The 26300-nt window shown below is 45.3% G+C and overlaps 3 protein-coding genes across 11 annotated transcripts in view; 1 reads left to right on the top strand and 2 right to left on the bottom strand.

The window, feature by feature from the left end:
- Positions 1-771: 771 nt before the first annotated feature.
- LOC133972168 (BCL2/adenovirus E1B 19 kDa protein-interacting protein 2-like) lies at positions 772-7550 on the bottom strand. 6 transcript variants are annotated; one of them, XM_062409438.1, is made up of 13 exons: positions 6620-7550; positions 5795-5854; positions 4615-4835; positions 4043-4087; positions 3939-3974; positions 3774-3830; positions 3226-3309; positions 2997-3158; positions 2702-2920; positions 2513-2615; positions 2033-2164; positions 1573-1837; positions 772-1499 (listed from the first exon to the last, which is right to left on the bottom strand). In XM_062409438.1, exons 3-13 carry the CDS (start codon positions 4802-4804, stop codon positions 1392-1394), a joined length of 1401 nt encoding a protein of 466 aa, XP_062265422.1. In that variant the 5' UTR covers positions 4805-4835; positions 5795-5854; positions 6620-7550; the 3' UTR covers positions 772-1391. The 6 variants fall into 6 exon arrangements, with proteins under 6 accessions (XP_062265422.1, XP_062265421.1, XP_062265425.1 ...); XM_062409437.1 differs by having other exon boundaries at positions 5795-5908; positions 6620-7549; XM_062409441.1 differs by lacking the exon at positions 6620-7550 and having other exon boundaries at positions 1573-1671; positions 1751-1837; positions 5795-6003.
- Positions 7551-7677: 127 nt separating this feature from the next.
- On the top strand, positions 7678-13920 carry mindy1 (MINDY lysine 48 deubiquitinase 1). Of its 4 annotated transcripts, none has more exons than XM_062409435.1 (12): positions 7678-7823; positions 8915-9523; positions 10515-10760; positions 10959-11176; positions 11422-11479; positions 11929-11993; positions 12142-12300; positions 12400-12502; positions 12620-12762; positions 12833-13015; positions 13094-13237; positions 13653-13920. In XM_062409435.1, the coding sequence occupies exons 2-12, from the start codon at positions 9220-9222 to the stop codon at positions 13716-13718; spliced, it is 1689 nt and encodes a 562-aa protein (XP_062265419.1). In that variant the 5' UTR covers positions 7678-7823; positions 8915-9219; the 3' UTR covers positions 13719-13920. The 4 variants fall into 4 exon arrangements, with proteins under 4 accessions (XP_062265419.1, XP_062265416.1, XP_062265417.1 ...); XM_062409432.1 differs by lacking the exon at positions 7678-7823 and adding an exon at positions 7913-8497; XM_062409433.1 differs by lacking the exon at positions 7678-7823 and adding an exon at positions 7913-8497 and having other exon boundaries at positions 8865-9523.
- A 1636-nt stretch (positions 13921-15556) lies between these two features.
- Positions 15557-26300, bottom strand: part of LOC133972165 (phosphatidylinositol 4-kinase beta-like) — a 14779-nt gene continuing 4035 nt past the window's right edge. Inside the window, exons 4-14 of the mRNA XM_062409428.1 lie at positions 25267-25698; positions 24220-24441; positions 23887-24132; positions 23454-23560; positions 21209-21313; positions 20970-21093; positions 20683-20796; positions 19467-19618; positions 19040-19172; positions 18833-18953; positions 15557-18524 (exon numbers count right to left, since the gene is read on the bottom strand). Of these exons, the coding sequence (XP_062265412.1) occupies positions 18343-18524; positions 18833-18953; positions 19040-19172; positions 19467-19618; positions 20683-20796; positions 20970-21093; positions 21209-21313; positions 23454-23560; positions 23887-24132; positions 24220-24441; positions 25267-25698 (1938 nt within the window). The 3' untranslated portion in view covers positions 15557-18342. The remainder of the gene's footprint in view (positions 18525-18832; positions 18954-19039; positions 19173-19466; positions 19619-20682; positions 20797-20969; positions 21094-21208; positions 21314-23453; positions 23561-23886; positions 24133-24219; positions 24442-25266; positions 25699-26300) is intronic.

Genomic DNA, 26300 nt, shown 5'->3' with positions numbered 1-26300 from the left:
TTCTGAATGAATGACACAGTGTTCCCTCTCACACACACACACATAATAAATATCCAGTTGCTGAGAGCAGGTAACTGTCACTGTCGTGTGTGTGTGTGTGTGTGTGTGTGTGTGTGTGTATGTGTGTGTGTGTGTATGTGTGTGTGTGTGTGTGTGTATGTGTGTGTGTGTGTATGTGTGTGTGTGTGTGTGTGTATGTGTGTGTGTACCCACTCACAACTGCAGTTCCCCCCCCACTCTCAGCGAGAGAGGAAGTCAGCCACAGCCATCTGCCCCCCCCCGGCCTAGGATCACCTTGAATTGAAACGGTTGCTTTCAGGAGGTTGAGGTTTGTGTGACTCCGCCCACCTCCTCATCAACATCCCCACGCACCATGTGACCTCAAAGGGCGCTTGCCCCTTTAGAGTAATTAAGAGCCAGAAGAAGAAAGCAGGACCAGTCCATCGACCCGGAGGCGCTGTGGACCGGACCTGCAGCAGACCCTCACATGGTCGCTCGCCAGCTGTGTGGAGCTTTGCTCAAAGGTCCGGGTCCGAAAAGGTTCAATTCCTTCTCATCACTTTACACTGCCTGTGTGTAGTGGCTGTAGCAACACGCTTGGATGTGCAGAGTCTAACTCCCACATCGTTCACATCTGAAACCCTAAAGGTTCATTTGAGAAGGAGGAGAAACTTATTGTCATCTTTCTTAAGTCTCTGATCTTTATTTACCGTCTGTTTATCATGTGAAACAAAAAAGATGTAAATACATTTGGGACAAACTTGTGCCAATTTTCACAAATACTTTCTTATCTCGTGTTTATTTCTATAATCTCTCATCACATGAACTTTGATTTAGTTTTGAAATGATCTGTCAAACATCAGGAATCCAAGCGGCGTTCCTTTTCCCGTGAAGGAACACGACTCAACACTGCCCCCCTCTGTCCGTCCAGTGGTTCTGACGTCAGCAATCGATCAAACATTTAACCAACAGGAAGTCGCCGACAAAGATCAAAACAATGAACCGTTATGATTTTATTCATCACCAACATTTTCAGTTCGATCATTTTGAAGCAAGGCAATAACCCTGGCAGGGTTGATGGTTCAATTTCTGCAGAAAATACTATGTGTGCAACACCAGGAGAAAACACTTTAGTTTCTAAATCTACAACACAAGTAAAAATCAGACACAGATTCTGACTCAACATAAAAATAACACAAAGAAAATCTTAAAAAACGTGTAAAAATGTTTGGAGATTCATGTTTTCTCTTCACTCTCGTTTTTACACAAACGTTTTTTTTAATAACGAAATGTTTGTTCTGACATTAACGTCAAATTGGGTTTATTTTCTATCATTGAATGAAATTAATATTGACTTTGTAAAAACAGGGACCAGGATGACTTATTCTACGTTAACACTGTTTAGAAGACGTGCTGAGAATCTCCCTGAGCACTGGAGCGCCCCCTGCTGGATATGAAGAGGACGTGCTGAGTTTCACCTGGACAGATTCTGATCGTACCTGAAAGAAACAGAAACATGACGACAGCTACTTTCAGACCAATAACATGAAAGAGAATGAAATGATCACTTACACTCGAACGCAGTCTGGAATCTGAACGTGTTGAGTCGGGATGAAATCCGAAAGTTCCTGAAGACTGTTGACGAACTGCAACTTCCTGCTGAACTTGGAGCTGAGGAACAGGAAGTGAGGAACAGGAAGTGGAGTTTACTACTGAGACAGTAGCAGTGATGAAGAGGAGGGTGACTGACCTGATGAAGGGTTTGATGATGGTGATGAGAGCTTTAATGTACCAGGTGGGATGAACCACGTGGAAACCTTTCAGGTTCTTCCTCAACCTGAACACACATACAGACAACTGACAGTCACTGACAGATGACGGGTCACTGACAGTCACTGACAGGTCACTGACGGGTCACTGACAGGTCACTGACAGGTGACGGGTCACTGACAGGTCACTGACGGGTCACTGACAGTCACTGACAGTCACTGACAGGTCACTGACAGGTGACGGGTCACTGACAGGGTCTCACCTCCTGTGGACGGTGGTGTAACACTCTCGGAGCCAACTGAACTCTGGGAGTTTGTCTCTTTGTCCTCCAGCACAAAGATAAACCATCACATAGTTTTCAGCAACCATCAGATCCAGTGTCCCCACAACATACCTGCAGACAGACAGACAGACAGGTAGACAGACAGACAGTCAGACAGACAGACAGACAGACAGACAGACAGTCAGACAGACAGACAGACAGACAGACAGATAGATACAGACAGACACAGACAGACAGGTAGACAGACAGTCAGACAGACACAGACAAACAGACAGACAGATACAGACAGACAGACAGACAGACAGACAGATACAGACAGACACAGACAAACAGACAGACAGACAGACAGGTAGACAGGTAGAGTCAGACAGACAGACAGACAGACAGGTAGAAACAACCATGTACAGACCGCCATGTGGAGAAGTCAGGACCTGTGGGGACATGTCCTCACGTGTTTACCTGAACAGATTGTCCATCACATACGTGTAGTTCTTCAGACGGTTCTGTGGCAGGTAACAGGAGGAGAAGACGATGATGTCATTCATACCGTCTCCATAGTAACCTGAGGGGTTACAGGAGACAGGTGATTATCACCAGGAGGGCGGGGCCCGACCGGAGATCAGGTAACTCCTCCCCCTGCGGCCCTACCTCCGTGAGACAGAACTCTGAGAAACGGCTCCAGGACGCTCATGTCGACCCGGCTCTCCTGGGGAGGGTCACCTGTGGAGAAACAGCGCCACCTGGTGCCCTGACTGTCCACCACGTCCTCCCTCTCCAGAGCTCCCAGTTCACTCAGGTCCGACCTGACAGGCCTGGTTCCGATGGGCTGGTGACGGTGGGACGCCACGCCAAGACGTCGCAGGTCGTCTGGGAAACAAGTCTGACATCATTTTCTGAGTTTTCTCACCTGAACCCTGCAGCTGTTTGACCTCTGACCTCTCACCTTCCAGATCCAAGTCGTAGATGGGGAAGAGCAGTGATTCGCTGTCGGAGGGTGTTTCCATGCCGTCTAGATCGAGGTCGAGCCCGGTGTCATCGTGGTCTTCAGGGGAGGGGGAGAGGAAGCCCGAGGGGAAGTCGTCAGAGACGGTGGACTCACTGCGGCCTGACGATCATCAACGTTAACTCAGATTCAAACCAGTGACGTGCAGAACAGGAAGTGGGGTAGTTACCTAGAGACAGACTGAGAGCCGGAGCCGCCAGCACTCTCTTCTTCTTTGGACCCAACCCTGACAACAGCAGAGTGCTGGGAGGATCTGCACACAGGAAGTGACTTTCATATATTATGATATAATAAACATATCATTAAAACTGAGGAGATAAGAATCCTGTTTGTTTCTGGTCCAGACGTCTGAATGTGGAGACGTGACACAGATAGAACTTTATTTATACATAATAATAAAGAATCTTTAACAGTGAAAACAGTTGTTTCTTTGTATAAAATGTGTGTTTTTATCTATTTATGGTAACATTTAATTTTAATCTTATTTTATTGCCAACAGATAAATATTATATTTGTATTTAGCAATTTTAAGTATTATGTGATTATGATTATGGTTGTTAATTATTTATTAAAGTTTCGTTAATTTATATTTTATTGTAATTTTCACATTTTATTTGAATGTTTTTATAATTATTTTATAATTTGTATGTTTCATTTTTAAATGTACTATTAATTCATATCCTCCTCTGTGGTATGATGATGATCTGGTTCTGGAACCTGGTTTGTCTCTCGTCGCAGTCGAGGACTTCTGCTGAGACTCGTCCTCTGTTGCTCCTGAAGACAGGAAGAAGACAGGAAGAAGACGGGAAGTCAGACAGGAAGTCAGACAGGAAGTCAGACAGGAGAACGAGACAAGAGACGGAACAGCAGAGAGGAAGTTACCTGTGAGGACATCACACAGCTGCTCATCATCACCTGCTGAAGAAAAAGACATGATGAGGACACATTTAAATCTGAGGACTGAAGAGACGGACGAGTGTCCTCACCTTTCTCTTCATCGGTGGGCGTCTCTCTCTCCGTCTCCTCCTCATCTTAAAAACAAAGAGATTTCAACACGTTCACATGTGTCCTGATAAGAAATATTTACATTTGACTGGTGAATAAACTAAATATTACATTTTTAAAGTCCAGGTTAGATTTGTTCTCTGAGAGAAAGTTTATTTACTCACATCAGGAACTTTAACGTTTGACCCACTGAGAGCAATTACCAGATTATTTCCATCCCAGAACATATAATACTATGGATTCAATGTTGCCATGGGCAAGAATGTCCGTCCTAAATATTTATCTCTCATTCGATCAAACTGTCCAAATAAAAGCAGCTGAATTGACTGTGACCACTTCCTGTTTGCAGTGATAGAAACTTAAAAACATTAAGGTTCGACATGAAGTTCTGTTCTGACTCTTTCACATGTTTCTCTGTTTTATTGGATTACACACAAAATGTGAAAAGAGGGAAAGTCTTTAGCAAACAGCAGTTTGTGACAAAATCCTGAAAATCTGTGATTTAATCAAAAACTGACACAAACTGAGGATTTCTTGGAAAACGTATTAGTACCTGGTTCATCAGGAGAAGTTGTAGTGGTAGCTGATGTACAACAAGCAGCTACTGTCGTAGTATCTGTGGTAGTTATATCTGTAGTCGTATTGGTTGTAGTAGTACAAGTGTCAGCAGCAGCAGTAGTAGTATTGGTAGTGTCAGTTGTAGTAGTATCAATGGTATCAGTACTTTGAGTGGTATCAGTCATGTTGTCGGTGTTGTCCGCTGCCTGTGACGACCTGCACACAGACACACAATTGAAAATATTAGATCATAATTTCTCATTGATGTCATTTTCATCTTTGTTTCCCTCAGTTTCTTTTTGTTCTTTAAATATGTCTTGGCTACAGCTTCCAGCCTTCATGCAGCTAGGCTGGCCTCATCCAGGTCCAGGGTTGAGTAGCTCACCGATCAGGTCCTGAAAACTCGTGATGAGTTTCATCAGTTCAAGTGAGAGCAGGAAACACGAGCACCTGAGAAACTCTGTCACAGTTTCCTGATCTCACTGTGTGTGTCTCTGAGCCTGTGTGTGTGTGCTGTCTGGGAGCACACACACACAGTCAGACATCACACACATTTTCTCTCACTCCTGGTATTTCACACAATGGCCTGATACGATGATGAATTAAAAGATGAATGTGAACCTGAGTGACGTCTCGTCTTGATGGAGTGAACGTCACGTTCATCATGTGTAAACAGATTCGTTCAGTTCATCATCACGATGACACGCTCACTCACAACACTGTCCAGGTCCCGTCTCAGGAGAAGGGTTAGGGTTAGGGTTGACCTAACCCTAGGTTAACCCTAACCCTAACCCAAAATGATGGACTGCTCCTTTAAGAGCAGACGCCAGGCTGACCTTCCATCGCTCTGCTGTCGTCTCACTAACACTCAAATCAAAAGATTCATGACTCATGCACCAGGTGCGCTGTGAAGAAACACTGCACAGTTTCTAGGCTGAAACCGTCTCTGTCATAAAACTGATAAAGATCTGAACATTATTCACAGAGAACTGTGACGTGTGTTCACCTGTAACAAGGTCAGAGCAGAACAGGTATAAATACTCAGTAAATACTCAGTAAATACTCAGTAAATACTCAGTCAATACTCAGTCAATACTCAGTCAACAAAGTGAACTTGATCTAAACAGCTGAAGAATAAAGACTAACTAAAGAACGAGTGAGAAGAGGAAACTCACAGCAGGTAGACGCTCTGTCCGCCGGTCCACAGGAGGGTGAGACAGGTGGGAGGAGTGAGACTGGTTCAGGACAAACAGGTCTGAGGTAAACTGCTGCTCACCTGATGACATCACCTGATGACATCACACTGCTTATCAGATTGTGAGTGGACTCTGACTCCTCAACCGTCTGTCTGACTCCTCACCCGTCTGTCTCTCTCCTCACCCGTCTGTCTCTCTCCTCACCTGTGTGTCTCTCTCCTCAACCGTCTGTCTGACTCCTCACCCGTCTGTCTCTCTCCTCACCCGTCTGTCTCTCTCCTCACCTGTGTGTCTCTCTCCTCAACCGTCTGTCTGACTCCTCACCGGTCTGTCTGACTTCTTACCCGTCTGTCTCTCTCCTCACCTGTGTGTCTCTCTCCTCAACCGTCTGTCTGACTCCTCACCTGTCTGTCTGACTTCTTACCCGTCTGTCTGACTCCTCACCCGTCTGTCTCTCTCCTCACCTGTGTGTCTCTCTCCTCAACCGTCTGTCTGACTCCTCACCGGTCTGTCTGACTTCTTACCCGTCTGTCTCTCTCCTCACCTGTGTGTCTCTCTCCTCAACCGTCTGTCTGACTCCTCACCTGTCTCTCTGACTTCTTACCCGTCTGTCTGACTCCTCACCCGTCTGTCTCTCTCCTCACCTGTGTGTCTCTCTCCTCAACCGTCTGTCTGACTCCTCACCGGTCTGTCTGACTTCTTACCCGTCTGTCTCTCTCCTCACCTGTGTGTCTCTCTCCTCAACCGTCTGTCTGACTCCTCACCGGTCTGTCTGACTTCTTACCCGTCTGTCTGACTCCTCACCTGTGTGTCTCTCTCGCTCTCAGCAGAGGTGTGGCAGGTTGTCATGGCGAGGGCCTGTACAAGCAGAGGTGTGGTCGAGCGTGTTCACACCTGCCGACAGTTACTGTGAAGCTGGTGAATAGAATATAAAACAGAACAGACAGAACAGAACAGACAGAACAGACCTCACTGCTGTGACAACCGGTAAGCAGGAGAAACGTGTTAATCAAATTGTACAGTGACTGAACACGTGATCAACACTAAAATAAACCGCCTGGAGAGCGGTCGTCCTCCAACCAGAAGGTCGGCAGTTCAATCCCCGTCGTCCCATCTGCATGCCGAAGTGTCCTTGGGCAAGATGCTGAACCCCGTGCTGCTAACAGATGCACTGTGTGAATGTGTGTGTGTGTATGTGTCTGTGGATGTGTGTGGATGTGCGTGTGTGGATGTGTGTGTGTCTGAATGTGGATGTATGTGTGTGTGTGGATGTGTGTGTGTGTGTGTGTGTGTGTTTGTGTGTGTGTCTGAATGTGCTCTAAAGAGCTTTGAGTCAGCAAATCAAGAAAAGTGTGATATAAATACCAAGAGGACAGCAGCTCAGAGTCGCCCCCTGCTGCTTCACATCGACTTGAAAACAAACCACAAATTAAAGTATGTCAGAATGAAGACACAGGCAATATAATATAAAATATTATTAATTCAATTCAGGGGAAGATATCATCACTTAATTGTGTCGAGCGCGTGTGGCAACAACGGGGTTCGAACAGAGAGCGGATTTATTTAGAAACTACACGTGACAGTGACTGGACCACATCCCTTCCCACAGTCACGGTGGCTACACAAGTGAACTGTAAAACAACACAACACAACATTATCACCGAACGAACACAAATACACGAACCAACGTGACAACCACCAAAATATTAGTGAACATAACATTCCCATGAGCCTTTGCAGCGTGCTGTCCAATCAGAGCGAGCGGCTCAGCGACGCTACAGTCCGTCCTCCAGTTACCGCCCGTCCCGGGTGAGCGGGGACATGTCTCACTCTAACATGTTGAAACAACAGGGCATTAGATTTACTATTCGTTTTCCGCCGGTGGAGCGGAGCTTATGACATGATCAGTGAAAATCTGAGTAACATCAGAGTTGGCCGATCCGCCCGTCAGAGCTGCTCTGTAACATAATTGTAACGCATCAGTCGGTGTCGGCTCATGGAGGAGAAGGTAAAGGTTCGTTTGTTTTCTCCTCATGATGAAATGAAGGAGACAAAGACAATGAATTATTATAATTATCTCTCTGGTGTAAAACATCTTTATCACGAGCGATAGAAACGGTTTTAAATTATGCTCAAAGTGCTAGCTAGCTTTGTTTAAACAACCGATTGTTTGTGTTTATCTTATTACCTCTGTTTACTGTGAGTAAACAAACTTACTCTGTGTTATAATCAAATGCAAATAAAAGGAGCTAGGTGGCTAACAGCTAGCGCAGTGTGTTTTAAAGTTGAGCGGATGTGACGTAATGATGTGTTGTTTTCGCCCAGTGATGGGCGGGGCCTTTGAGCAGGGAGAAATGTAAACAACCTTCACGTTCACGTTAATCTGAAGCTCCGGTGTTTCCGGTGAGAAGCGGCTCATCAACCGACCGTCAGTTCACGTCTCTGCGGCTTCACACACAACTTGTCTGGGTTAGCTCGCTGTGCTAGCTGCTAGCTCCGGGACTGAGTGTCAGAGCTGAAAGCAGCTTAACGGAGGCTTCAGCCGCAGGTTCCGGGTTTGTGTTCGGGAAGCACCGGGTCAAGCACCGGGTGGGGGACCGAGAAGCGTCACCGGGAAGTTCAGCAGGTGTTTGAGTCCGGTCCTCATCAATCTGATGAACTCTGACCCGCATTCACTCACAGGTACTTCCGGCTGTGTTTACAAACTGCAGGTGAAGATCCAGCTGTTCTCCAGCTGCTCTCCAGCTGTTCTGTGGTTGCTTCTGTCTCTTTGTGGTTGTATTTCGTCTCTTTGACATATTGTTTTAGAATATAGACTGTGACTTTCAGATGTGAAATATTAGATGTGAACAGTTTTATTACCAGGACCTGTTTTATATCCAGCAGGAGAATCCTCATTTTAAGAGTCAGTAACAATCAATGTTACTACGTCCTGTTGTTTGTTGTCTCGATGGTGAAACTGACATTTTATTCCAGACCTTTTAATGCTTGGTTGAGCAGCAGGAAATGAATCTGCACACTTTTAAGATGGATGAATCATGTTTTCCAGGAGGAAAGTGAGACCATCTGAGTGATGAAGCTATCGTTGTGTCTCCTCAGCTCCGACTGGAAGTCTGTTCACTGTTAAGACGCCAAACTGAAATAATCCTGCATCGTGGAACAGGAAGATTCTCTTCATTCATCACCAGCCTTGGGCTGGAAAGGGGTGCGCTTGTTTTGTGACCTTCGGTGCGTGGCAGCCTCCTCCTCCATCTTGGAGCAGTGTGTTTTGAAGTTTGAGGACGTGTGGACTCTGCAGCGGTTTCTCTGAGCCTCAGTCTTTGGACTTCTTTCTACTTTGACTGTTTGTTAGTGCTGTGCTCTGTGAAGCCTTGGTTTTACAGTGTTGATCGATCCAGAAGCTGATGATGGCAGATTCCAGTTCACAGCAGGCAGCAGCCGACCTTCTGATTGAACCGATTCTTACCACAGAAACCACCTCCAAGGAACTGATCAAAGCCACGGCGATGGAGAGGCGGGGCCAGATGATGGAGTCAGATTTCGTAGCTGAGGTCGGCAGCAATCATGTGGATGCAGACAGTCCTCTACCCGGCAAAGTCCTAAAGGAGGAGGAGGCCACGCCCCCGACGCTGTCAACTGAAAACAGGAGGATGACTCCTCTCAGACACATGGAGAATGAGGGGGGGCGGGACAGAGGAGGACACACAGGTAAGAGATAAGTCAAGGCCCAGAGTCTTTCCACTGACATGAACTCACAGAGCTTACATCACGTGATTTAAATCCAAATGTTTCTAAGCTGCTGTTTGTATTGTTGCTTAGAAAATCTTCCAAAGTGACTGAACACAACACGAGAAGTTGTTTAAGTTCCTCGAACTGAGTGAATCTTCAACATAATGAGGGAGAATTGTTTATTATGTCAAGAACTATGCTCAGAGAGCAGCGTTAGCATTAGCTGTTAGCCCAGAGAGCAGCGTTAGCATTAGCTGTTAGGCAAGAGAGCAGGAGTAGACCTTATTGATTTCAAATTGGGAAACGATTGTGTGACAGCAGCATCTCAAGGGCAGTGCACATAGAGCAAAGGTAGCAATGAAACAGATACGAAGAATTTAAGTTGCTCAAAATAGAATGTAATAAATATAAAAAGTACTAAAAACTATACACACTCAGCAAGTAAATGATACACAATAAAGTACTAGAATACACAACAACCATATCCCCAAACCCTAACCAGAAGGTCAGCAGTGCTTTCCTAGTCCGCATGCCTGATGCCGCTTCACAGAGATGAACTGGATGATGTCCGTGTGAATGCAAACTGAAAAGAGATTGAAGTGGTCATCAAGTCTATAGAAATACAGAGCATGTGTTATTGCTGTGGGCAGGAAAGACTTCCTGTCTCTGTCCTTGTGGCAGCGGAGCTGAGCCGCTCTGGTGCAGAAAGTGCTCTGCTGTCTGTCCACCAGGTGGTGCAGAGGGTGCTCGAAGAACAGAGGACGTCTCATCTTGTTGAAGACGATGAGACAAACTGGGACCTGTGAATATGGGAAATACAAATAAGAATTGATTGATAAGCAAAAGCTGGTGTTGAACCCACTGCCAAAATCAAAGAATGGGATTCTTCTTGATCCAGATGGTTAGATGTTAGCCCACACAGCAGGATGCCATCTTAGAGACTCAGACCAGAGTTTGTTTGTGTCTGTAGGTCTGGACCTGGGGGACAGCTCGTCTGTAGTGACAGCGGGCAGTTCTGAGGACCAGCAAGAGTCCACAGACTCTGCATCCTTCTCCATCCCCAGTCTTGAGCTGTCGGATGGGGCCACAGCCACAGGAAACTCCCAGGACGTGGAGGACAGCTTGTCCTCGTCCTTCTCTGCTGTGGGTGCGCAGGGCTGCGCTCTGTCCGCCGGGGTCGGCGGTCTGAAAGATGGCGAGGCCCTGGAGGCTGCAGGTGAGTGTCTCATGGTCTTTGTCTCAGAGGAGGTCTCATCTACAGCCATCAGTCTGTTCAGTAAACTCTCAGATCAGATCTTAAATTTAACAGACAGAATCCAATCTAGTAATTCAAATTCAAATTATCCACATAAAGGTATAAAGTCATTTTGTGTAGAAAAACCCTTGTGAACTGTAGTCGTCCTCTTGTCTGCAGGGGGCGCTGTCCCTGCAGCAGCTGCAGCTCCTCCTGCCGTCGCCTGCTCCTCCTCCTCCTCTTCCTCGGCGGCGGCAGCGGCAGCTTCTTCTGTACCGGCGTATTACCTGGTGAAGTGGATCACCTGGAAGGAGAAGAAGACGCCCATCATCACTCAGAGTGAGAATGGACCCTGCCCCCTGCTGGCCATCATGAACACTCTGTTTCTACGCTGGAAGGTAAAACACATTAACAGGTTGTTTCCACATTCAAGTTATTGGAACTAGATTTTTATACAAAGTGAAATCTCCGTTATTAACTGTGACACAACCTTCAAACTGTGTGTGTGTGTGTGTGTGTGTGTGTGTGTGTGTGTGTGTGTGTGTGTGTGTGTGTGTGTGTGTGTGTGTGTGTGTGTGTGTGTGTGTGTGTGTGTGTGTGTGTGTGTGTGTGTGTGTGTGTGTGTGTGTGTGTGTTTGTGTAGGCTAAGCTTCCTGCTCAGACGGAGGTGGTCACCACCGAGGACCTGATGGCTCACCTGGGTAAGGTCTTTGAGCTTTGAGCCAATCAGCTGCTGAGTTTGTCGGCTCTCATTCTGCTTGTTGTCGAGATCAAAGCCGACGTGTCAACGTGCTGTTGCTATAGAAACGGACACAACTCCCACAGTGTTTGGTCATGTGACCACGTTGATCACCAGAGGAAACTAGATTCCACCATCAGAGGTTTAACTGGTTCGTGACACATCGGAACGTGTCGGCTGTAGATTCATGTTCCACGGAGCAGTCACATGACCTCGTCACATGACCTCGTCACGTGACCTCTTCTCTCCAGATTCAGATGAGTTGTCAGGCAGATAACACAATGTATGTGTGAGTCACAGCCAGTTCAGGTTTCCATGGTTACCAACGGGCGTAAAACTTCATCTTCAGCCAAAATGTGATTAATGCAGCGATGACACAAATGTGTGTGTGTGTGTGTGTCTGTTGTGTAGGAGAGTGTGTGTTGTCTGTCACACCCAGAGAAAAAACTGATGGGATGGAGCTTAACTTCCAACAGGTAAACACACACCAACACACACACACACACACACAAAACACAGATTATCTTCCCACTGGCAGGAAGTGACTTTCAAAGTAAAGCTTAGCTGGAGATCTGACGCATGTTCACACAGTGTGTGTGTCTGTGTGTGTGTGTGTGTTTTCAGAACATGAGTGACGCAATGGCCGTCCTCCCTAAGCTCTCCACAGGTCTGGATGTGAACGTGCGTTTCACTGGAGCGACCGACTTTGAATACACACCTGAGTGCATCGTGTTCGACCTGCTGGACATCCCGTTGTACCACGGCTGGCTGGTCGACCCACAGGTAACACACTCTGCCCAAGTGTGTGTGCGTGTGTGTGACACGGCAGTTTGGTCTGCACATGAAGACAAATATATAAGATGAGTGTGTGTGTGTGTTCAGAGTCCAGAGATGGTGTCAGCTGTGGGGAAACTGAGTTACAACCAGCTGGTGGAGAAAATCATCGACTATAAACACTCAGCAGACAGCAGCCGAGTCAGTGAAGGTAACACACACACACACACACACACACACACTGTGACAGTACACAGGTTTGAGGAATCAATCTGTGCTTAACGTGAAGCCTGTGTGTGCGTGCGTGTGTGTGTGCGTGTGTGTGTAGGTCTGGTAGCAGAGCAGTTTTTGGAGTCGACTGCGACACAGTTGTCGTATCACGGTCTGTGTGAACTCAACACAACGGCCAAAGAGGGAGAGATCTCCGTGTTCTTCAGAAACAACCACTTCAGTACCATGATTAAACACAAGGTGGAGACACACACACACACAGCGACACGGTTTGTGGGTAGGCGTTGGTAGTGACGTTGTGTTTCCTCAGGGTCACCTGTACCTGCTGGTCACGGATCAGGGCTTCCTGCAGGAGGAGCCTCTGGTGTGGGAGTCGCTTCATAACGTTGAAGGCGACGGGAACTTCTGTGACTCTGACTTCAGACTGTGTCATCAGAGAGCTCCGCCCACTGCCGCCCCCCCCGCACAGGAACAACGGAGACAGATCGACCAGGTGAGAGACAGACCAGGTGGTCTAAACCAGCTCAGCTGATTGGTCCTGGTCTCTGACTCGTGTCCTTGTTGGCGTTAGGACTACCTGGTGGCCGTGTCCCTGCAGCAGCAGGGCGGGGCCCCGGGGCCCCTCAGTGACCTGGAGTTGGCCCGACAGCTTCAACAGGAAGAATATCAGCAGCAGCAGCAACTCCAACAGCCAGGGGCAGTGCAGACACAACAGGTACCACCACACACACAGCAGGAGCCTTTTTACAGTGGGATCACACTGCAAAAAGTTCAATAACAACAATGTTACTAAAGGTCTTATTTAAACAAAGTGCTTCACATGTTAAAGAAAGAAGGAAAGACAAATCTACAGGCTGGTATGGCAGCTCCATGAAAACCACATGGCCACTAAGAGTGACGGACAGCTCCGAAACGTGAGGACAAGTCATGTGGACGCCCCCTGGTGGTTGACTGCAGTATAGCTCATAGAACTGTGCATCTTACTGGATCCCTGTGAAAGGGTTAGGCTTCAAAAGGTTCTCACTGAGTTCACTGCAAACAGGAAGTGATCACAGACAGTTTGACGATTCTCCACTGTTCATGTTCAAAACTCTGTTGATGTAAAGTTTGTTTACTGTTGCTGTTTTCAGGTCAGAGGTCAAGGGTCACAGCAAACGAGGAGGAGAGAGAAGGAGTCCGACTGTGTTCTCCTGTAGACACACACACACACAGACACACACAGACACACACAGCTCGATGCCAAACCCCAGTGCTTTGTCCGACAGGAAACAGTTTGTGATTCCAGGTTTTGAAGTTTGTAAATTTGTGTGAAATGAAAACTGAGTCTGGTCAAAGGTGTAAAAACTAAATAAAATTTAATTCATGTCTTTATTTTCAATAAAGTTATTTAATTGATGAGTTATTTACCATTGATCACATCAACACAAAGTTTGAACTGAAACATGAAACAGTTTGTGTCTCTTGTGACGTATTAACATTAAATCTTCTTTAAACATCAACTCATTAATGAAATCGATGATAAGTCTGTTGTTTGATTTTAAAGTAAGTGAACTGTTTATTTGTCTTATCGGCTTCTAACTGACCAGTAACACGAATCATTGAAACATTAGATACAGCGTGGGATTATCAGACAGTGGCTGATGATGATGAAGATGTGGGCGTGGTGGTGACCCCCGATGAAACAAACCTTTTCACAACAATCAGCTGTAAAACAGGAAGTTACAGAACTGAAAGAAGCAGTCATGATGTCATCGTTTGGTCTTTTTAAAGAACGTTGATTCATTCAAATACAGGAAACAGAAACGTGAGGTCCCCCCCCCACCTCCGTTTCAACCTGCTCGTAAACTCGACCATTAAATCTGAATTTTATTAGAAACTGATCAGACGTGACAAGAGAAAACTGAACAAAATATATCTGAAGATTTACTTTTATTATCTCACTTCTGAAGTTCTTAGTAATTTAATGTTGACTAATCATATCACAGAAATTTGATTTAGTTTTAATGATCGAATTGTCCACTCTTTAGATTCATGTCCACACTTCCAAACGTTGTCTGATCAGAAAATGACCAAAATCTTTGAGTTTGATCTAATCAGTGAAAATAATGATTTGAAATTAAATCAAAGTTTATACTCCAAACAGATAACATTTATTTTTCATTTTGACTCTTTGTCTCAAAGTTGAAAAAGAGACTCAAACATAAGATTATGTTGAGACATCAATAAAAAGAATGGGATAAAATCTTTTATCCAAAAAGCTTTTTAAAAACTTTGATTATTTCCTGATTTTAATCTACGGTAAAAAAAAAAACTGTTCACGTCTTAAAACTGAAAATAAAGCGTCAGATTTAACACTAAACTTTCCCATCATGCTTTTCTGTGTGTTCTGTATTTATTGTTTTTGCTTTTGTTTGATTGAAAGCTTCACTGTTTCACCAATTTATTTAATTATTGTCAATAAAAATAAAATCAAACTAACGCGTCGACATCTTTTCTTTTTATCCTCCAGAGGAGGTTTCAGATTTATAAAAGTGACTGTATATAAACATGATCAGTTTCAAAAGGACTCATGAGGCGGCGCAATAAACAGCTTTCTAAAACAAAGTTATGGTGAGGTAATTTATGTTTTTCTATTTTGAATTAAAAACCTATTTATGATGGAAGTTTATTTAAATGAGGGAGATTATTTTTTAAAAGAGATCAAACTGTGAAAACAAACTGAAGAAATGAAACATCTTAAAACATCGTAATGATTCTAAAATAGAAAAAAGTAATATTATATATACTTGCTATAGCTGTGCATCTCTACAGCTGCGCCCCCTGGTGGATCTACAGTTACCAACAGTCTGAGGTGAACTGAAGCAGGTGAAACTTCCTGTTTACTTTACAACAAACAACCAATGAGAAAACAAGAAATTAGTGTTTACTAGATATATAACCGATCTTTATGAATTAACGATGAGCAAGATTATTATTTCATCATCACAACAAAACTTTTCTGTTTGATTTAAAGAAAAACTCAGAAGATGCTTCAGAAAATCAAAGTTTGTTTTAATGGATTTAGTGTTTAACATTTGAAATGAATAACAAACAAACAAAGCTTTACAAATGACTTTCATTCAGGATCAAAGGGATCAGAGTTAGAGCCGTTCAGAGCGGACGATGGAAGGAAACAGTGGAAGGTTCGAGTCTCAGGGACGAGTTTCACGCGTCCATCATGTCCAGACTCCAATCAGAAAAACAGCTTTTGACTTCACATTAAAGGCTTTTGGCTTTGATCTGATCATCACTTTAATTTTGAAATGTCATCTTATGTCTCATGAATGTTTTTATGATCAAAATGTGACTAAATTCACTTGATATTAGTGAAACTGAAGTCCAGGAGGAGACGTGAGTGAGACTCGTCCCTGATGAGGTCAAACGTCCTTCGTCCTCCTCGTGCAGTGATCAGAGTCTAAAGGCATCTCTTCATTTACATACGTACATATTCACACGGGAAAGAAAGAAGAAAAGTTGCTTTTTAAGTTGCGTCTCAGGTCAACTTTAGTCACAGCTGCATCTTTGTGTTATTAAGTAGCAGGCTAACAATTAGCATGCTAACATGTGCCTCTCCTTCAATAGTGGTCTTAACAAAAAACCTTTGCAACAAATGACGATGGCTTTATTCCAGTGTAAAGTTGTTTTAGTGTCTTTACGATTAATTCAAATAATGTCACTTTTCATCAGGTTGAAATAATTATGTAAATTATGAAATGGCGCTATACAAATAAAATGGAAGTTAATCATTTCATTGCAAACTGATCATTTCCGTCGCAGTTAAAGACAAGAATACAAAATAAAATTTGATTAAAAACTGAAGTAACTGAAAGTGTAAACATTAAGTGTTAGCTAGCTAACTGGCCTAGCTGCTAACTGATAGTGTACTCTACTACTTTTGAGTTTGCTCACAGTTAATAGATTTGAATTGTATTCGTTCACTTTGTTGCAGTCAATGAAAAATGAATTTAATCACAATTCTTTTTCAGAATGTTTCCTACATTATATCCATTTTATAAACAAGAATTATTATAGAAAAACCTAAAATAATTAAGTTTTAGCTCAATTTCTGTGATGATTATATGATGCTGCAGCTTTTTGGTCACTAGCATGGTTATGACTTAACTTCAATGCTGAGAGATAACAATGTTATGTGTATTTTGATTTTATATGCCGATGTCATGGTCTGTTTGTTAACCCGAACTTCACCTTCAGCTCTAACTTCCTTTCACCTTCATCACAATCACAACGCAGTTATTATTGTGAGGCAAAAAAGCAGTGACGAGCTTAAAGCATTTAGCTAACTAGCCCCCGCTAGTTCAGGTAGCCAAGTTAGTCCTGCTGAATTCTTCACGTCATCGACTCAAAACAACTTATATTCTATAAAATTAGTAATTTAGTGTAAAGAGTGAGATTCATAAGAAAGACTTCATCGTACATCACACAGGCGAGAGCCACTGAAATAAGCTACACAAAGTGAAACCGGCTTCAGTAACAACATCAGATAAAGATTTGACTTGTCAATACTGAAAATTCGTCGGTTCTGACGTAAACAAATGTTTAAATAAACAATTGAAAAAACATTCACATATTCAGGAAACTGATCGTTATTGATCATTGGAAAGAAAAATAGATTTTCTGTCAAACACGGAAGAGTTCATCTCTCGTTTTGTGATCAGTTCAACCACTTGTTTCTGTTTTGCTTCAAACTGAATGTGAAACTATTCAAGTAAAGAAAAGATAATTAATATGAAACTGTAGATTCAACTCTTAAGTGTCATTAACGTTGTTTAAAACTTTCTTTTATGAAATTCAACTCTGACCTTTGACTAAAACAGAATTTGACGAACTTGAATGAAAACAATCAATTTGATCTTGTCATCAGTTTCTTAAAATATCTGATGGTAGCATCAAATCTTATTTAATCAATATTTAGATTTAACTTCTGACAAAAATATGTTTCTCTTACCAAAAATTGTGTGAGCACATTAATGATCTTTGATCAAATATTGGACTTAACTGTCAATGAACAAATGATACTCAACCCTCCAGGATAATAACAGAAGTGTCAACGAGCCAATGAGCTGATTCGAGAACAGAGTTTCAATAAAATGATGAGATCTGGTCTCAGACTTATTTCAAACCCGTCTCTTTTCTTTCTTTTCAAACCAGTTTGAGTTTAATTCAGAGAAGAGATCAGAGGAAACTAAAGCTCCTGTTGAGCTTCGTTGGATTCACAATGAAATATTAGGATCCAAAATCCACCAGGAGAAAAACCTCTGAGACCAATGAAAACTCTTCTCGTATGAATCTGAAGAAAAGTTCTTTGGTCATGAATCTTTTGCAGATTCAGCAGAAAAGACTCAGTTTCTCATCACGAGATAAAAATCCAATTATTAACAAGAAAAGAAAAAAGAAAGTTAAACAACAAAAAATAAATGTAGTCATCCAATCAGCTGCCAGCAATAAAAATCGGTGAAACTGTTGATCTCGTTAAATGACCAATGATGTAGCGATGATCAGAAGATAATTCACCAGCAGGTACCTTCAAACCCACGGAGAGGAACCTCCCGGCTTCACGTCAGATGCAATGAAGTCGAAAACCAGTTTTTTGAACTAATCCGTCTCAGGCAGCAAAACAACGAGGCAGAAATCTTGAGTCCGGAGAACGTGAGTGATGAAGATCATCTTGTAACAGCCGAGGCGAACGTCCCTCAGACTCTTTGAAAAGGTTAAGAATCAGTCAGCAAAGATTTGATGATGTCACAACGGCGCCCCCTCTGGTCACATGATGCCGTTCGTGACATACTGGAAGGAGTCGTAGAGTTTGGTGGTGATGGAGCGCATGGAGCCGTCCACCAGCTGCTCCACCAGCAGCTGCAGCTGCTCCTCCGTCAGAGACATGTGGAAACGCTCCTTCAGGCCCCGGATGGTGCTGGAGCCGTGGAAGCACGGGAGATGGGAACCTGGAGGGGAGAGTTCGGATTGTTTCAACTTCAACACACAAAGAAATCAAAATGGACGAATATGAATTAATCTGAACCGACACAAATGAGTCAAATTCGTTTTCTGTGGTGAATGACGACATTTGAGATTAGAAGAGAAAACATCTGTGAAAATAAAACACAACCCTCAACGGAATAATTACAATAAACATGATTATTACATTTATGTTAATTATGTTCATTAATTAAATGATTTCTTTAATTTCTCTTGTATTCTGAATCTGATTCTGTGAAGACGGCTCCTGATTGGTTCCCTGTCAGAAGGTCACCTTGTTGCATGATCTCGACGATCTGCAGAACCTTCTCCATGTGCTTCCTGGCAGCGATCAGACCCTGAAGCATCAACATCCTGTAGTAGATGAACATGTCTCCGTCCAAACCGCCCATCACCTGCAACATGGCGTCACGGACAAACCACACAAACCAGCGTTAGACCACAGTTCAGTTCCTTCAAGAATAAATACGAGTTGACTCACGTCCACGAACTCTGACGTGAGCTTGAAGGCCGACGTCTCGAAGCCGAGGTTACGAGGAGAACTGGAGAGGATGAAACCGAAGTCGATGTGGATGATGTGACCTTCAGAGTCCAGCAGGATGTTCCCGTTATGTCTGCATAGAACACACAGTAGCACACAGACCGGATGTTAGCCTAGCTTAGCACACAGACCGGATGTTAGCCTAGCTTGGCACACAGACCAGATGTTAACCTAGCTTAGCACACAGACCGGATGTTAACCTAGCTTAGCACATATACCGGATGTTAGCTTAGCTTAGCACACAGACCGGATGTTAGCCTAGCTTAGCACACAGACCGGATGTTATCCTAGCTTAGCACACAGACCGGATGTTAGCTTAGCACACAGACCGGATGTTAGCCTAGCTTAGCACACAGGCTGGGCCCACCTGTCTTTGACCTGCAGCAGGTAGCAGATCAGACTGTAGCCAGCGCAGCTCTGGACAAAGTTCCTCTGCGCCGACAGGAAGTTCTCGGTGGTGAAGCTGCCGTGTTCCTGCAGGAAGTAGTCGAGCAGCGACAGCTGACTCTGTTTACGCACCTGAAGGATTCACAATGACATCATCGTTAATGTTTCATCATCATCAGTGATCACAACTTTTTATCTTCATTATTTCAGCTAGAATATTAGTTCCGCCTCGCATCCCCCCCCCTTCCCGGTCGCGCACATGTTATGCCTCAGCACAGTTTGAGAAGCACTGCATTACACAGGGCCGGCGCTAGAACATTAGGTGCTCTATGCAAGCTTCACTCCTGGCGGTCCCCCCCCCCCCCCCCCCACACTTCATTTTTTTACATTCGATCAGACAGCGTCTCTCAGGAGAAGGAAACATTCCGTAACGTTTTAGCTAGACCTCACGTAATATGAACGTGTTCACCGTTCATATTCAATATTTATCATTAAGTTTCGTTCAGTTCAACGTTCTCATGAAAATGAACGTGTTCTTTTGAACTCTCCTGAAACTCACCACTGGCCTACCTGCCTCTGCCTCTGTGCTGGATGCTGTTCACTGCAGAGCCCGGATGAGCTCTACTCAGCTTGAAAATCAGCTGCTGCTCAAACTCAAGAAGTTTGTAGACTAGTGCTCTGAAGGTCGACCAGAGTTTAACCAAAGTTTAAATTTACAGTGGGACAGCGGCATTTTAACTTTTTATTTTTGCTGTCATGTGGTTCATGTCTTGACATGTCCTCCCAAAAGTTACAAAATGTTGTGTTGACATGTTAAATGTTTAATGTTTGACATGTTTAATGTCATTGCACTTATATTTGTAAAGATTCTCCTTTAATTAAAAATAACTGTTTTTGGATTTATGACCCCTTGACCTTGTTGCACTGTATAGGAGCGTATAGGAGAAGTTGTAGGAAGTAACTAAGTAACTTTTACTTAAAGTTTTAAATGAACTTCTTTTACTTGTACTTGAGTAAAATTTCATCAAAGTAAAGGTATTTTTACTTGAGTACAATATTTCAGTACTTTTTACACTTCTATATTTGACCAGTGAAGATAAAAAGTTCATAAAGACTTTTGAAAGCTGCAGATTAAATCTGACGTGTTTCCTCGAGTTCAACGTGAAGAAGTTTCATATCAAGGACACGTGTGTCACCTGGTGCAGCGAGACGGCGTTGAGCACGGGTTCGATCATCCCGCTGTCTGATGACATCACCAGGATCTTATAGGGTTTGATCCACAGAGGAACTCGCTCCTGCTGCCAGATCGACTGAGGACACACAACACACACACGTGTCCCTGTGGACATCACTGACAGAGACACTGGGCTACATGCTACATGCTACATGCTACATGATGTTAAGCCATAAAGGAACAACATGTAAAGATAGAATTTGTGTTTTTCTGATTTTGTGTGGATCAGTGTTGTGTTCAGGTGTGTACCTGCAGCTGTCGGAGCACCTGATAGGCCAGCAGCTCCTGCCTCAGGTCGTCTCCACACTTCACGATGACGGACAGTAACCTCCAGCTGGTCATGTGACCGTACGGAGAAGCTTCTCTGATTCGCCTGTGGAAGGAGACACACAGACACACAAACACACAAACACACAAACACACAGTGTGAAAGCAGCGACAAACGTTTCTACAACGTGAACTTAACGTCATGTTGTTTATGACCTCACCGGACTTTCTCCTCCCAGGGTTCCTTGAGGGCGACGGCTGACGGGTCCTCGGGGTCTCGCCGGAACGTGGTGGGCGTGTGGGCGAGGTTCTCCGACAGCCGGCGCCTGGACAGAGACCGGGTCAGCTGGTGTGTGGTGAGTGTGTGTGAGTGTGAGAGTGTGTGAGTGTGAGAGTGTGTGTGAGTTCACGTGTGTGTGCGTGGGTTCATGTGTGTGAGTGTGTGTGAGTGTGTGTGAGTGGGTTCATGTGTGTGAGTGGGTTCATGTGTGTGAGTGTGTGTGAGTGTGAGAGTATGTGAGTGTGAGAGTGTGTGTGAGTTCACGTGTGTGTGAGTTCACGTGTGTGTGTGGGTTCATGTGTGTGAGAGTGTGTGAGTGTGTGTGTGTGGGTTCATGTGTGTGAGTGTGTGTGAGTGTGTGTGGGTTCATGTGTGTGAGTGTGTGTGAGTGTGTGTGGGTTGGTTCATGTGTGTGAGTGTGTGTGAGTGTGTGAGTGTGAGTGTGAGTGTTCATGTGTGTGAGTGTGTGAGTTTATGAGTGTGAGTGTTTGTGTGTGGGTTCATGTGTGTGTGTGTGCGAGTTCATGTGTGTGTGTGTGTGAGTTCATGTGTGTGAGTGTGTGTGAGTGTGTGTGTGTGAGTTCATGTGTGTGAGTGTTCATGTGTGTGAGTGTGTGTGAGTTCATGTGTGTGAGTGTGTGTGTTCATGTGTGTGAGTGTGTGAGTTCATGAGTGTGAGTGTTTGTGTGTGGGTGCGAGTTCATGTGTGTGTGTGTGTGAGTTCATGTGTGTGAGTGTGTGTGAGTGTGTGTGTGTGACTTCATGTGTGTGTGTGTTCATGTGTGTGTGTTCATGTGTGTATGTGTGTGTGTTCATGTGTGTATGTGTGTGTGTTCATGTGTGTATGTGTGTGTGTTCATGTGTGTGTGTGTGTGTGTGTTCATGTGTGTATGTGTGTGTGTTCATGTGTGTTTGTGTTCATGTGTGTATGTGTGTGTGTTCATGTGTGTATGTGTGTGTGTTCATGTGTGTGTGTTCATGTGTGTATGTGTGTGTGTTCATGTGTGTGTGTTCATGTGTGTATGTGTGTGTGTTCATGTGTGTGTGTGTGTTCATGTGTGTATGTGTGTGTGTTCATGTGTGTGTGTTCATGTGTGTATGTGTGTGTGTTCATGTGTGTATGTGTGTGTGTTCATGTGTGTATGTGTGTGTGTTCATGTGTGTGTGTGTGTGTGTGTTCATGTGTGTGTGTGTGTGTTCATGTGAGTGTTTGTGTGTGGGTTCATGTGTGTGTGTGTGTGGGTTCATGTGTGTATGTGTCTGTGTTCATGTGTGTATGTGTGTGTGTTCATGTGTGTATGTGTGTGTGTTCATGTGTGTATGTGTGTGTGTTCATGTGTGTGTGTGTGTGTGTTCATGTGTGTATGTGTGTGTGTTCATGTGTGTGTGTTCATGTGTGTATGTGTGTGTGTTCATGTGTGTGAGTGTGTGAGTGTTAGAGTGTGTGTGAGTTCACGTGTGTGTGTGGGTTCATGTGTGTGAGTGTGTGTGAGTGTGTGAGTGTTAGAGTGTGTGTGAGTTCACGTGTGTGTGTGGGTTCATGTGTGTGAGTGTGTGTGAGTGGGTTCATGTGTGTGAGTGTGTGTGAGAGTGTGTGAGTGTGAGAGTGTGTGAGTGTGAGAGTGTGTGTGTTCATGTGTGTGAGTGTGTGAGTTCATGAGTGCGAGTGTTTGTGTGTGGGTGCGAGTTCATGTGTGTGTGTGTGTGAGTTCATGTGTGTGAGTGTGTGTGAGTGTGTGTGTGTGACTTCATGTGTGTGTGTGTTCATGTGTGTATGTGTGTGTGTTCATGTGTGTATGTTCATGTGTGTATGTGTGTGTGTTCATGTGTGTATGTGTGTGTGTTCATGTGTGTATGTGTGTGTGTTCATGTGTGTGTGTGTGTGTGTGTTCATGTGTGTATGTGTGTGTGTTCATGTGTGTGTGTGTTCATGTGTGTATGTGTGTGTGTTCATGTGTGTATGTGTGTGTGTTCATGTGTGTGTGTTCATGTGTGTATGTGTGTGTGTTCATGTGTGTATGTGTGTGTGTTCATGTGTGTGTGTGTGTGTTCATGTGTGTGTGTGTGTGTTCATGTGTGTGTGTGTGTGTGTGTTCATGTGTGTGTGTGTGTGTGTGTTCATGTGTGTATGTGTGTGTGTTCATGTGTGTGTTCATGTGTGTATGTGTGTGTGTTCATGTGTGTACCTAATGTCTCCAGCAGCGATGAACACTGGTTCTTTGTTCTCCAGACTCGTGATGCTGTCGACTGAAAACCGACTGATGTTGTCACTGCTGCTGGTCTGAGCCTCGGCCTGCAACACACACATGAACACACACACATGAACACACACACACGAACACACACACATGAACACACACACATGAACACACACACATGAACACACACACACGAACACACACACATGAACACACACACACGAACACACACACATGAACACACACACATGAACACACACACATGAACACACACACACGAACACACACACACGAACACACACACACGAACACACACACATGAACACACACACACGAACACACACACCATCATGCGAACACTGCTGCTAGGCAACATGTAACTGTCAGCTGATGATGGATGGAAGCCCCGCCCTCCTCTCACCTCCACCTGCAGCTGTCCGATGTCGTCGGTGGCCCACGCGTCCTCGTCGTTGTCGTAGTTCTGGACGGAGGAGAAGCTCGCCGCTCTGTGCTCGGAGGTCATCCCGTTAGCGATGGACGCCGGGACGCAGTCCAGCTCCTCCGCGGACCGGGCCGAACGGATCCTGGTCTCCGGAATCCGAACGGGAACCAGAGACGTCTCGAAGCTCTCGCACTCCAGAACCTCCACGTAGATGATGTACGGCGCCTGAGGAGCAGGACACCAGGTTCCAGATGAACAATCTGACATCGATCTGAGCCTGTACGCCCCCTGCAGGCGAGGCGCTGTCATTACCTTGTCTTTGGAGTTCAGGACGACGGCCTGCGTGTGCGGGATCCTGCAGACGTGGTGCTGCCGCTCGGCCGTGGGCAGCCACACTCGAGCCGGCAGCTTGTGGTTGAGCAGCGACAGCTCCGAGATCAGCCGCTGCGTCTTCTGCTCTTTGGTCGTCAACGTCACCAAACGCTTCCCGATGCCGAGCAGAGACTTGACGAACTCCCGCTGAGGACGGAGACGCTGAGGACACCGGGAGACACGTGAGCATTCGTCTTATTGATTAAATCAACGTGCAGCAACTAAAATCATTTCTATAAAAAGTTCAGTAAAATGTTTTAAACTGAATCTCTTCAATGAATGTTGTTATTAAGTGATCAAAGTATTTCTGTCCATAACTTCACACATTGATCTGATATCACTTCTTTTGAAACAGGATGATTCTGTCTGAGTTTTCCTTCAAACGTTTCCTGTGACTCTCTCAGTCCTGAACTTTTCAACTGAAGGTTCCTCATGGCCGTCGCTCCAGAGGAGGAGGAACCGACACTCTTCTCTCCGGCCGATGGAACATCTGGTCGGCACGTGTCTGGAGCGCCGGCCAAGAATGTGACGAGCGACTCGGCAGCAGCTCAGACGTGAAAACTGATTTTCCTTCATGTTCAGAAGAAGAAGAGCAGCTTCTGCTTCATTTGGTTGTTGCAGAAAGAAGCAGCGATAGTTCAAACTCAAATCCAGAATTGACCTGAACAGCAGCTGTCAGTAACACGTTGCTTCTCCAGGCTGGTTCTTCTATTCTGGAAGGAGGTCATGTGACCGGAGACCAATCAGAGACAGTTACGTCATGACTAAAAAAGAACCAATCAGCAAGAAGCTGTGAGTGTCATCGTTTCTGAGCGTCCAGAATAAAAGAGTTTCCATCTAGAACCGAACTACGGATCTGAGACCCGGGGTCGTGTGGACGTCAGCTGATCTGCAGCAGAGATGATGAGACGTCCTCGTATGGATGAACCTTAGAGACTGAACTCCTCCCTCCTCCGTTCAATTAAAAACCAACACAGTGAATCTCACCTCCTCGTGAACCGACTCCATCTTGGGGTTACTTCCTGTCCGGTGGAGGCCGGTGCCGGGCCCGCTGCCGGCCGTGGAGGCGTCCGACTTGGATCTCTGGTGGGTTCTTCTAGAAGGAGAAACAAAGACCTCAGACTGCCCTGATGTGCGGCTGTTTGGCAAGGCATCAGCGGCGGCCTCCGCGTTGCTGCTGTTGTGCCGGCGGTGACAGCGGCGGGGGGACGGTGAGGACAGCGGGCTTTCAGAGACAGAAGCTGGTCTGGGCGTGACGGGGGTCCGAGCGGACGGCTTGAGTTCATCGGACAGGATGAGCTTTCGGAGCTTGGCGCCTCTGGAGTGACGCTGGGTGGAGATGTGCATGTCGGAGGAGTAGGCGCCGAGCTGCCATGCCGACAGCAGCGAGAAGGTGATGCTTCCTCTGCAGCGATGGATCTGAGACAAAACAACACAACACACAAACACACAAACACACAAACCTCAGCTTCAGCTACTCAACAACGTTTTCACAAAACTAGTTTCAATCACAGATGTTCATGAACAGTGATGCCGGTAGCGCCTTCCTCTAACCTGACCACTTTTTTCAGTAACGAGTAATCTAACGCGTAACTATTTCCAAACCAGTAATCAGATTAAAGTTTCTTGTCCAAATCACTCTGCGTTACAATTTTGGTGTTTGTGGTTAAACCGCAGGGCACGTGACGCGGCTGGGGAGCAGTCGCCCCGTCGCCCTCCTCTCCACGCCGCCGGAGGCTCGGTGTGCGGCACGCCTCGACGTTTTTTGAGGGGGCGGGGGGGGGGGGGTCCTCGTCCGGTGGCGCCTCACGTGTCGCTGGTGCGGGGGCTTTTCTCTTTTCTCTTGGGCGGGTCAGTCGGTGGTGCGGAGGGCGGGGACCGGTTGGAGGGGACCGGGTCCGGGGGTCGGTCCCGTCACGCGGATCACCTCACGCCCGCTGGGGGAGCCCACGTTCAAACGGGGGGGGGGGGGGGGGGGGACCTCTGGCGGCTTCTAATAAAGTGAGTGTTGGCAAAACCGG

The sequence above is a fragment of the Platichthys flesus genome, chromosome 17, assembly GCF_949316205.1.
Source record: "Platichthys flesus chromosome 17, fPlaFle2.1, whole genome shotgun sequence".
Lineage (NCBI taxonomy): Eukaryota > Metazoa > Chordata > Actinopteri > Pleuronectiformes > Pleuronectidae > Platichthys > Platichthys flesus.
The sequence above is the reverse complement of the archived record's forward strand: the minus strand, read 5'-3'. Positions and strand labels throughout refer to the sequence as shown.

Excerpts from the sequence above, each read along its gene's own strand:
- LOC133972168 (XM_062409438.1), bottom strand. The coding sequence starts at position 4,804 with ATGACTGATACCACTCAAAGTACTGATACCATTGATACTACTACAACT. Across the intron at positions 3,831-3,938 it reads GCTGTGTGATGTCCTCACAG|GAGCAACAGAGGACGAGTCT; the intron begins GTAACTTCCTCT and ends TCCTGTCTTCAG. Across the intron at positions 1,500-1,572 it reads ATTCCAGACTGCGTTCGAGT|GTACGATCAGAATCTGTCCA; the intron begins GTAAGTGATCAT and ends TGTTTCTTTCAG.
- mindy1 (XM_062409435.1), top strand. The coding sequence starts at position 9,220 with ATGATGGCAGATTCCAGTTCACAGCAGGCAGCAGCCGACCTTCTGATT. Across the intron at positions 10,761-10,958 it reads CGAGGCCCTGGAGGCTGCAG|GGGGCGCTGTCCCTGCAGCA; the intron begins GTGAGTGTCTCA and ends TCTTGTCTGCAG. Across the intron at positions 12,763-12,832 it reads GTACCATGATTAAACACAAG|GGTCACCTGTACCTGCTGGT; the intron begins GTGGAGACACAC and ends GTGTTTCCTCAG.